At 35.1% G+C, this 12694-nt stretch overlaps 1 protein-coding gene across 1 annotated transcript in view; it reads left to right on the top strand.

Moving 5' to 3' along the window:
* Window positions 1–12694, top strand: part of SEMA3A (semaphorin 3A) — a 297699-nt gene that overhangs the window by 180243 nt on the left and 104762 nt on the right. The window contains 1 exon segment of the mRNA XM_043969236.1: window positions 5088–5181. Within this exon segment, the coding sequence (XP_043825171.1) occupies window positions 5088–5181 (94 nt within the window).

The following is a 12694-nucleotide window of genomic DNA, read 5'->3' as shown; positions in this document are numbered from 1 at the left end:
TTATGAGAAAAGTTTCTATCCTCTAGTTCCCTATGTCAGTGAAATCAATAGTCCATTCCTGTAAAGAAGGTTAATTAGAAAATTTCCTCTGGCAAAATATCTCCTTTTTTAAAAAAGGTTATTTGTCCATTTTTTCAATTAGTATCACAAGTCTTTTGAAATAAGAAAAAAAATATACTTTACATTTTAACCATTTTCTCTTCCTCATCATCCATTAAACTCATTGCTACTTCTAGTCTATGACACCCTGCTAGAGTCAGCTAATCTCAGAATGGAATTCTCACACATCAACTCATTCAAACCCTATTTGAATAAGAATGCCAATTATAGTATCCCCAATTTTTATGTAGCCTTTGCTTGTAGACTTCAAGTAACAGAAAACTTCCTATTTCATGAGGCAGTGCATTCCATTTATAGATTCTTCTAGTTGTTTTTGTGCTGCTGCAGCAAACCTTGGCTTGCCTTGATTATTAGCCATAAATTTTTCTTACATTCAACTTAAATCTACACCTTTGCTTCTATGTTGGCCCTCTGGGGCAAAGCAGAACAAGTCTAATCATTCTTCCATATCACTGCCCTTCAGTGTATCATACTCCACAGAGTCATCTGTTCTCCAGGCTAAATGACCCCATTTTTTGAACCAATCAACTTATGGAATGATCTCCACTCCTTTCCCCCTACTAGATGCCATTGTCTGGGTGTTCTCTCATTTTATGTTATTCCTAATATTGCAGTTATTCAGAATAAGCATGAAGTTATTCAGAGAATATAGGGCAGAGTAGATTTTTCTTATTATTACAAAACTATTTTACTCCTTTTGCTTTAGAAAATCTTTTCACCTTTCCTATAAAATGTAAGATTTATGAATGTTTTTCTATATGCTATGCCAGTAATATCTTTTTGATTGAATATGGACTTGTTTATATTTTCTTGGCTACTTTTTGGAATCTATGTGGATACATGATTTCGCTAAATTTTGTTGGAATCCAACAGTTTGCTTTTATTTGTTTATTTTAGATATTTCAAGATATGTTTTTCATATTGGTTTTACAATAATATAAATTTCAATTTCCTTAATACATGTTCCATTTTTTCACATGGATTACCAATATAGAAGTGTTTAGGGCTTTATGGTCAGTACATACCTAAAACAGCTTGAGAAGCTTAACTAAGTGCTAAATGTAGACCCCTCTAATATAAATGGAAAAGAATCTAGTAGTTATGACATGAATAAGTTTAACAACTCAGATGTTTTAGGGATTTGCCTCCTTTTCATTTTGTTCTAACTCATGAGGAATAATATGGATAGTTCTTCTATACCTTGCACAAAATGCTAAAGTTTTCATAAGGTAATCATTAATATATGTGAAGTTACTGCCATTTGCCAAACAGATGAGATATATTTTATTTTCCTTTGGAAGTTAGGACATTAAGGGGAACATCCTTTTCTTTTTAAAAAATTTCTTCTATTTATCTTTAGAGGAGGTTTTTGTGTAGTACTAGAGGATGCATATTTATTCTGATTAATTCACCTTGATTTTGTGAATTACTATAAATACCCACCTCCCATTGTTTAAACCTGAAATATCTTTACCCATCCTTTCTTCTTTCTATCTTCCTGGCCAAATATATTTCCTAGACTTAACCCTCATTTCATCTCCTTTGTGTCTCCACCCCACCCCACCCCCCACCTCCCCTCACCCCCGGCCCGACTTTATGCATCTTTGAATCTTTGATCTCTCTTCCTCTGAGAAAAAAAAATGTAGAGTTATTTCTTTTAACCCCAAAAAAGAACAAAAACCCTTGCTTTAATTCTACTTCCCTCTCAAACTATCTCTCCTCCTTTTACAGGCAAATTTCTATAAATAGTTGCCACATTTTACTCACTGCTCACTCATTCTTAAGCCCTTTGCAATCTAGCTTCTGTTTCTACTACTCCCCTAAACCAGCTCTTTCCTAATCATGAATGATTTTCTGAAATGCAGTGCCATTTTCCCACCCTGTTCTTATCCTCCTTGCTAACTCTGAAGCATTTTACACTGCCCTCCTTCATACCCTATGCTCCTTAGGTTCCTCTCATGGTTTTCTCCATAGCTTTCTTCTTCTTCACATCTTTTCTGTCTCCCTTATTCTCTCCTTTACTTCCTCACACCCCTTAGATATACTTAAAGTATGTGCATATACATCTCTGTGTGCATATATGTGTGTGTGTTTGTATAAATACCTAAACATATATACGTATATACATTTAGACACACACACACATACATGTGTGTACACACACTATAATCCAAGGGTCTGTCCTAACCCATCCTCTCTATTCTTCTGATGTGGGAATATCATCCTTTATTCAGATACCCCCAAATCTACCTCTCTACTCATAACAATCTCCACGGAGCTTCAATATTATATTTTGATGACTTAGGGGAAATTTTCAATTGTATATCTTGCTGATATCTCAGCCTTTAAATATCCAAACTGAACTCTAGTTCCACCACATTCTATCTGTAACAATTGGAATGACGCCACCTGCTGGAGACTTACTGTAGAAAAGCTCCGCCATGAAAGGAAGGTCTTTGAGGGCAAGACCATGTGTCTTTTCTTTGGCGTCAGGAAGTGATGTTTGCTGGTGGGAGGAGGAAGGGGGAACTGGGCGCTCTGCCTCTCGCTCTTTTTTCCTGAGGACACTGGTGGAGAAGGGAGCGAGAAATGTGCTCTCCCTTTAATAGATAGATGAATGTAGGCCTTTCTTTCTCTCTTTACCAAATTCTTATTCTCCTTAATAAATGCTTAAAAGTCTAACTCTTGCTAAAGCTTATCATTTATTGGCGACCACTCATTAAATTTTAGACAGTCTAGCTAGAATTTTAGCCTTAACATATCCCTCTACTTGTCATTTAGAGCTGATGGAACAACTATCATTCCATTTAGCCAAGCTAATAATCTTGGTGTTATCTCTACTCTTTTCTTTCCATGTAGACCTGTCAAGTCTCTCATATAAATGCAAAATAGTATTGTTTTTCCCCTCTCCTCTACCACCACTTAATCCACTTTGGTCCTTTCTGTCCACCTTTAAGCTTTCTCCTGGCTCCCCAGGTCAAAGTGGTCTCTCTGTTCAGATTTCTTCTAGCACTTTTCCAGGAGCTCTCCATTGTATTTATCTTCTCTGATATTTATGTCTTTCCTCACTATTAGGTTGTAAGCTCCTTAAGAGCAGAACCTGTGTAGTATCTCCTTTATCCATTCTTTGTATCCCCATTATCAGGCACAGTACCTTGTATCTAGTAGGTGCTTAATAAAGGTTTGTTTAATTGAATGAAATGTTTCTATCTTGTCAGCGAATCAAGTAACATTTATTAAGTACCTACTATATGCCACCACTGTGGTAAGAGCTAGGGATACAAAGAAAAGACAGAAAACAAACAGTCCCTCTGCTCAAGGTGCTCACAAACTAACATGTAGTATATAAAAAGTGATGAAAATTTAGGATAAAGCTAACTAAATTGCCTTCAGGAAAGATGTAATTAGAAGTCATATCTTTAAACTCATCCTCTACAAGTTTCAGTCATTATGGGATATGTGTATCTTTCTAATTAAAGTTAACCTGGAACATTAGAGTCTGTGCTTTAGTTCTTATTCATGAAAATGTTAACTTGTGTCAAAGTTCTTGTCTATGCCTTGATCTAGTTGGTTTGCAGAATTTTGTAATCGAGGTCTTACAAAGTCTCTAAACCATAAAGCCTCTAGGAAAGCCCTCAGTAATAAGCCAAGAGCTCCTGAAATGTCCCATTTTCCACACCAAATAGGAAGATAGTCTTCTAAGTTTACTGATGGTACTCTGGGCAAATAATTCCCAAGGCAGAGAGGAACCAAGATGCATGCCACTACATATATTCTTTCTTCTTGCTTCCAAAATTTTGTTTCTATGGAGCAGAGACTCTTGAGAGAATCAGGGCAATAAATTATGTTTCCTTTTCTGTCCCAGCTACTAAAGTGAGCCTACAGTTAAAGTAACCATTAAGCATCACTGGGGGAAAGTGCGAGAAAGGGAATAAGAGACATAAGATTATCTTTCCTTCATGTTGAAGACTATGGATTGTCAACTTCTTTCCATAAAAGGGAGAATCAGATTTGTCTGATAAGTTTAGAGCTTTATAATACAAAAGTAGTGAACCAGAAAAGATCAGTTGCATCACTCTTTATTCTCACTTAATGATCATTCTAGAGTTATTGTAATATCACTGCTTTCTGGGTGGTTTAAGAAATGATTTTGTTTAGTATCCAGGAACAAGTTTATCTTTGGAGTCAGTGGACTTACATTCAGTTTTGGCTCTGCTATTTCTGCATGTGTGACCTTGGATAATCACTTAACCTCTCCATGTGTCAGGGTCCTTATCTGGAAAATGAGAAGATTAGATTAGATGATCTCTAAGGTTCTTACCACAGCTAAATCTAAGATCATCTGACCACCCGTACTATAATCCCAAACTAATACTCCATGGAAAAGAATTTATACTTATATAGAACCAGACTACTATATGTTACAACATTAGGATTGTAAACACATTGGAGTATTTAGGAGCAAGCAACATTTAGAGAAGTCCAGGCCCCAGCTGGAAGTCCCCTCCTCCAGTTACTTACAATTTTATGTGCATAATAACTATTTATGGGGTTCCATTAGTACAAAATGCCTATGTATGGCCTTGCACAATATAAGCTGGTGAAGGAGGTGCATGATGTATGCAAGCAATCAAGTAAAGCATCTCTTGAATTTTTATGTTCTGCCTTTTCTCTCATCAAATTTGCAGAGCTAAATAGAAATTATGCATATGTATTTTTTGTTAACACAGATTTTCAAGTGTGCATATCTGTATAGTCATGGTAATGAAGAGAACTTTTTCCCCCCAGCGTAGGCACCTATTGGCTTTAGGTAGAGTTATTTCTAATTTAGTGTTCTAAATATTTAGAATTCACAAATATCACCCATGCAGTTGGACACAAATTCTCATCCTCTCTTAAGGAATATTTGAACTGACATGAGAAATACTCCTTCCCTTAAATAAATATAATCCTTTTTTCACCAACAGGACAACATTTTTAAGCTGGAGGATTCACATTTTGAAAATGGCCGTGGAAAGAGTCCATATGACCCCAAACTGCTGACAGCATCTCTTTTAATAGGTGCGTAGTCAACAATAAATGAGAAAAAACATTTTCTGTAGCTCACTACCAGGTTGCTTGTTCTTTTTTTTTCCTTTACCAAGGTTATACAATTTTTTATCTTGAAATCTTTTCAGGAGAATGTCAAGTGTGATCTGTTTAAATGTTTTGGAAAGAGAGATAAAACACTAAATCTTGCTTTTACTGTCAGAGGCTATCAAACTTACAGCCCTTTAATTGACTTTGAAATGATTTATCAGTACCTTAAAAAGTCTTCCCAGATCTCCATATATTGTTATGAATACTTTAATATTTTTATCTATTAATTTTTTTGCAATAAGATATTACCTCATATTTTTATTCTTGATTATATGAAATTAAGAAAGGCAGTTACACTGTGAGTTTCAGCAAAGCACAGAAAAGTGAGGCTCAGTTTACAAAGCATAGGTGGCAGAAGAATAGTCCCAAGAGTCATCATCCTTATCATAGTTTTTGATCAAACCAATCAGAGCAATTGGTCTGCACAGCTGCTTGTGCCTTTAATAGTTATCTAGAAGCATGAGTCATCCATCACACTAACCTGTTGGACCAACTTTAAAGTGTGCAGAAGAAAACAGACTTACAGTTTTTGTATTGCTTGGTGGCTTTACTTCTTTTCCCTTACGTCAGGTGAAAAACTTCTACAGCATCTTTAACATCTTCCTCTTCTATTCTCTCTTCTTCCATTCTTTATTTGGTTTTTCAATCTACCAGTCTATCCATTGGGAGAAGAAATATAGTCAGGGTTGGAGAGAGAAAGGAAGGAGACAGATGGGATCTTGGTTGGAGTATGATAGGAAGAGTTCCAATTTTTCTACTTCAAGGCCTGGTTTCATCCCAAAACTCATGATATGACAGTTTTTCATAATTCTACCTGTGGGCATTTACAGACAGACTGAAACAGGAAGGATTTGGGATTCTAATTCTGTTCCTGCCTACAACTTGTTGAGTAAGTTTTGTGAAGTGATCTGAAAATTCTTTACTTCTTTGATAGAATGAATTATTTTATGGAAAAAATAATAAAAATAATAGTATGATAGCAAATATAAAAACCTTAAATAAAATACTTCAAAAGGAAAGTAAAATATATTTTTCCTCTAAATTGTAAAGATTTCATGAAAATGATTTCCCCCCATTCCTTTATCCTTGACAATTTACTCTTTGACTGAAAACAAATGATCCTAAGTGTAGTTCCACTGATTGGCACCTTAAGCAAGTATTAAGATGTGTTTTACAGAATTCACTGATCTGTGTCCTATGATGAATAAAACTACTTCAGCATGAGCTATCTTCTCCATTACTACTCAAATACATGCAATTTTAGGACTTCTTTTAATAATCAGTTTTGCTCCATTTGTGCTGCAGTTTAGCAGAAGGTTAGTCATGGAGGAATGCAGCAAACATAGCAAGCTTATAATTTTCCTATTCACAACAGGCCTAATGACTACACTCAAATGACTTCCTTGAGGGCACACAATAAAAATTTTAAAACATAGTCAGCCAAAGGGGCGGGGTTCTACCTTGTTCAAACTTGTAGCCTACATTTATTCAAATTGTACAAAAAAGGGGGAAAGTTGATTCCTAAAATAAGGTGGTATACAAATTAGTGCCTCAAGCAATTTGAATCTTTCATGTGTTTCTCCATGGGGCCTTATTGGATCATAAGCTTTTATGTGCAGTTGACAGAGGATGTTGACAAGTAGGCATGATGATGTACATATGGTATGCAAACGTACAAAGTCAACACAGAATTTTAAACTTCACAATTTTGGCTTCCTTTGAAAATTATCTTGGAAAATATGTAGTAATATGGAAGAAGAAAAAAAAGTGGGTACTAAAATTTCAAGGTGTTAAAGGAAGGATGTCTGTCTTAACAGTAGTCAATCACAGTCTAATTCAGGGCACACACCTTAAATAAATAGTAATGAAAGATATTTTAACGTGGTTCACTAACAAAAACCCAAGTTCACATCTTTCCTCGTTTACTAACTATATGTGTGACCGTAGACAAGTTACTTAATTTTTCAAATATTCAATTTTCTCATCTACAAAATGAGGGGACTGAATGAGAAAGTCTCTAAATTCCCTTCCAGATCCAAATCTATGGTCTCATTTAAAGTAGAATAAAAATAATTTCTCAATCAGATGGATGGCTAGGAACAAAGTATACCAAGCTGGTAAAATTAAAAATGATTTCAACTCCTTTTTAATTCAAGTACTGCAATTCCCTTTATTGTAGTTATTTTCTTTTTTATAACTATGCTGGAAATTCTTCCTCTCATGGTACACTTAATCCTCCATGGTGGGTTATTTTTGATAATCACTTTTGTGCAGCAGTAAAAATAAGACTCAATAGCTTGAAGGAGTCTCTTTTACATAGATGGATGCTTCAAAAACTCACATTCAAGTCTTCATCTGGACAGCAGCTAGCTGTCTCTGACAAAGAAGAGGTTTTCATTCCTAATGAACACAGGGTACCTTCATCAAGCATGCTATGCAAATTTCCCTGATCCCAGTGCACAAGGCAAAGTTTTTAGGGGAGTGAAGATGTCCCTTTCTAGATGAGTATCCAAAGTGCTGGTTATATGTCACCGTCCACAAAGCAAATTCCAAATTACCCTTTGAAATAGTCCAACTCCAATTCTTTATCAACAACAAAATCACCAATCTTCAGATTTCTCCAAAAGCAAAAGAGAACACAAATATCATATAAAATATATATGTATATATATATATACATATTTATATATATATATCAATTTTAATTGATTCACTCTCCCTAGAGTATCCCATGTTCCTTAATGTTTATGAGTAGTTATTATTTTGGGGCTGTTAGATGTGTCCAATAAAATAAAATCTCAAAAATATGTCAAATGTCCTTCATTTTCCAAGTCTCCATTGATAAAGTTCAGTGGTGTTATAAAGGAACATTTCATCATTATTAAATTGTTCCAATATTTTTAGAAACATGTTTCTTATTGTACCCACCTGCAAACATTTTTCATTATTTTCTTTAAAACTTGTTCATTAAAGGTAGCAATTGCTACCCTGCTCTGAATAAATCCCAGCTGTGAAGAGAATGCAGTTATACTTTCAAGAAGCAAAATAGTATTTCCTCCATAGTTAACAACCACTTCACATCTATACAATGAATGGAACAGCTAAGTGGAGCACTTTTCTTTAATGTTTTAAGACTAATCATTTAGTAATAATGACTATGTGAGATACAGCATTGAAATAGATTGTAAGAGATTGAAGATTATTATCTAAAATTTCATTTACTTAATAACATTCGAAGACATTTATTAATAATTACTATGCTTATATCACTCTTGTGTGCTAATGAGAATTGAGAGCCTTCCTTCTTGGAGCTTAAACTCTAATGGGAATTACAACACAAACACAAATAACCACTGCATAATAATAGATGATGAGTTAATTGGAGATATGTAAAAGAGAGTAATAGGTGAGATCTAGGGAGAAATGTCACTACCAAAGAGGAATCATGGAAAGCTTCATGTAAGAGTGGACATTTGAGTTGGACTATACCACATGGACGGAGATTTTGCCAGTGAAAAGTGGGAAGGAAAAGACATTCCAAGTTTATGGGACAGCATGAACAAAGGCATATGAGAAACAAAAGTTATAGGAAAGTTGGATTGGAACACATCCTCCTGATGTACATGATTGAGTAACACTAGACTCTGGCCAGATGGGAAGAAAGAAAAGGTGAGAGAAGCAAAAGGTGGTTTTCTCCTTTTTAAAGATATTATTCCAGTTCAGGGGCCAATAAGGGCATTGAATAGCCACTAAAGAGTTCAAGTCATTTAACACTGAGCCACATGTTATCTTGGTAGTGATCCTAGTGTCAGCTCAGCACTCCCTGGGGTTGGAGGGAAAAGACACCAATTGGAGGATATAGGCTGTAGAATAAAGAAAGTAATAGTAGGGTATGAAAACCCAAATTTATTTCTTTACCTGAGTCCTTTCCTTGCCCTGGGTAGGGAATTAACACACATATATGTCTATACATAATATACACACATACATATATAAATAAACTATACATTTTTCATGCATGAGATATATCTTATATTTTTATCCACATATCTTTTCCTCTTTTTAACTGTTATGCTCTACTGCAAGTAGAATTTACTTTGGGTGATAGCAATCTTAGGCTGTAAAATGGCTGCTGGTCATAGGTGTATTTGAATTTTGTACACACAAGTCTAACATTTTTCACCTGCAATACTAATTTTGAAACATCAGCAGGACATGTTTTCTTTGTCCTCTATTTCCCCTCACCTCACCCATCTAAGGAATGGTAATCCAACACCCTAACTGATCTAAGCCACATTTTTATTTTATTTTGAGCTGTGTAAAGAAAACCCAAAGTACATGTGACCTTTGTTTAATATGTGCCTTGGTATCTCAAACATGCTGAAAATGCTCTTAGAGTTCACTGAACTGTCTTCTTTGTTTAGTTCAGTAAGGGAAACTTCCCTTAGAGACTCAGAAAGCTTACAGTGAGAAAAAAAATGGAGTCATATTCAAGTGGTAACTTCCTTCTTTTGACAGTTAGTATATGGTATTTCAAGTTCAGTATGCATGTCAGCACCAATTTATTTTGGACCCATTTATTTGTTCTTGTTATACCAGCCTCTCCACAGAGGGTTTTTTGTAGTGATGAGGTAAAAGGCTGTTACTGGACAGAGTATCTGCAACTGTTTGTTTCCCCACATACCACTTCCTGTGCCCTAAGTTAATGAGCTAAGATTAAAAGAAAAGTCTTTATTTTTGGCTTCTACTGGTAACTCCATAAACACTCATATCCATACATGCATGCACACAAAAGATGTCCCCAAATCTTAGTGCTTAAAACTTCACTAAGACTTTTAGAACAGCCTATATACATGTGTATGTATATATTTATATATATTAATGTTTTGCATATGTATATGTACATACATATACATATTTTTGCATATGTATATGTACATACATACATAAAACACACATACATACATAAGGTCTAATTTGTATGAATAATGGGTCCTACTATTTGGCATCTATATGCAAATATATAATACTTCTCATAACATATCACACCTAAATATATTTCTATTTAAGGTGAAATGAAAAACATGTGTAAAACAGATATTTCTGTTCATAACTGGACTATCACTAAAAATACTTTCAAAGAAAATTAATTAAAATCACCAAAACCTTTATCAAGTATCAATCCATTGTATCTTTAAAACCAAAATGGTGAGACTAAGGCACTGCCACATGTATTTCTGGTCATCCTAAAGAAATAAATGTTATCTCTGCTACAGTGATGAAAACTATCTTGTGGGTTATTTTGCTTTGTCATATAAAGCACTTGAGAAGACTGAATCAAACTTCAGGGTAATGGGTGTACAAAAGTGGAATAGTCTGCTAAGGACATGGCTGTAACATCATTATCCAGGCTTATAGAAGCATTGTGGTGCTGTGGAAGGAAAACTTGTCTATGAGTTCAAAAGATCAGAATCTGAGGCCTGATTTATCACTCTGTGTGACCTTAAGTCGATCATGTAACTCCTCTGTGCCTCAGTATCCTCATTTGTAAACAGTAATAATAACATTTGCATTAAAACCCTCCCAGGATTATTTTGAGGGAGGCAGACTGGAAATTTGAAAGCTGGACAAAATTTTGAAGTTGTTATTATCACAAGAAGACCACCCCGACTCTGAAGGAATCATATTCCTGCAATGGAATCCCTGCCAACAAATAAACCTTCTGACTCTCCTTGTACCATCCAAAATGTGTGTTTGCACACAATCTCACACACACACACACACACACACACACACACACACACACACACACACACACACACAGCCCTCCACCACCAGAAACCTAAGTAGGAAGCAAAGCCAAGAGCTGGGAAAATTGAGCATTTATTGAATATAATTGAAGGTCAGCAGTGGAATGATGCACCCCAGAGAGCAGTAAGAACAATTCTGTTATTGGCCTCGCCCTTCACCGCCACACATAAATACCTTCCTAAAGGAGCATTACTGTGGAATGAAATTGGCCTCTATATGGCTGGAGACACCCAAAGTTATACTCTCTTTCCCTTAGCATCTAAGTCATTTACTTAATTTGTTAACGTTTCAAAAATTCCGCATCAAACCAATAGCTCTTCTTCTCCTGAGCTCTGTCTCTGAAATATCACCCTGTCTTTTGTCAAAGAAAGAATTAAGCTCAGCATTGTTATTGTCTTGAGTTGTGTTGGTTTTTCTGTGCTCACTTGGGAGGGAACAATAACAAAATGAGGTTAAAAATTAGTTGAGAAGCATCTGAACCTTTTCCAAAATACAAGGTTCTAGCTTGGCTAAATAGATTTTACGTAATACTCTCTTTTATTATTTTACCTAAAAAATAAGTTGAATGACACAGAAGTCAAACCATTAAATGTTCACCACTTTCAGTTGGAATTCAATCTCCTACTAGCCAGACTTTGATCTATCTACTGTGTGTTTATTTTTTTAAACTTTTCTGTGATCTTTTTCAACTTTCCTCCCTTTTATGACTTAAAAATCACTATGATTTATTGATAACATTATCTTTTCATTTTTCAGAGGGAAAAAGACAGAACATGTCCTTTACTATGGGTGTACAACTATGATTTTTTTTAGAAATGGCATGAAGATTTGCTTCCACTCCAATGGGATAAACAATTAAGCACCTGCTTTCTGCAAAGGCATCAGAGATACAAGGACTAAATGAAAACTGAATAGCTTACATTCTATCTCAACATTTATGGGCTATATGGCCCATATTTCTACCTGGCCAAAATCCACAGGATACTTGGGCTACAGAACTGAATTTCCCTGAGGAATTCCCTAGTAAGAACTCCATAAGATTGAGAAACACAATGCAGGTCCCAACCCAGCTCTACATGAGGGTCACACTATCTTCCCAGGGCCTAATGCCCATAAGCTCCTAAAGCACATGTTGAAAATGTATGTTCATATTCAAGCAGACCAAGAAAAATCTTTCATCTAAAGTTTAAAAATCTACAACTTCCCTGTTTGTATGTAGACTGCTAGTTCCTTTTAAAGGAAGGATGCATAAAATAACAACCAATAGGAAGAAACATTGTAGTAATATAAACGGTGATTTAATATCCATGAGACGAAACATTTGACTGTATAATTTCCTTTGAAACCAATTGGTGGGTCTCTTTATAACATCTGTGCACTTTTAACACAGAATTCTTTCTTAGCCTGGTGGTCTTTCAGGATACTATTTTATAGTAGGTTACCACTGAATCTACTCAGAAATTTGAACTTGATGGGTGGTTTAAATTTTTTTAATATTGATATTATTACTGTGGCTTTATGGTTTTATATTTTGAAATGCCTAAACATTATTGTAGATACTTTTTGCACAATTATCCAACAAAATGTCAGGCCATTATTCATATTTTTCCAAGATGAAGGCTTT

Source organism: Dromiciops gliroides, chromosome 5 (assembly GCF_019393635.1).
Source record: "Dromiciops gliroides isolate mDroGli1 chromosome 5, mDroGli1.pri, whole genome shotgun sequence".
Classification (NCBI taxonomy): domain Eukaryota; kingdom Metazoa; phylum Chordata; class Mammalia; order Microbiotheria; family Microbiotheriidae; genus Dromiciops; species Dromiciops gliroides.
Note: the sequence above shows the minus strand (reverse complement) of the source record. Positions and strands in the feature narration are given on the sequence as shown.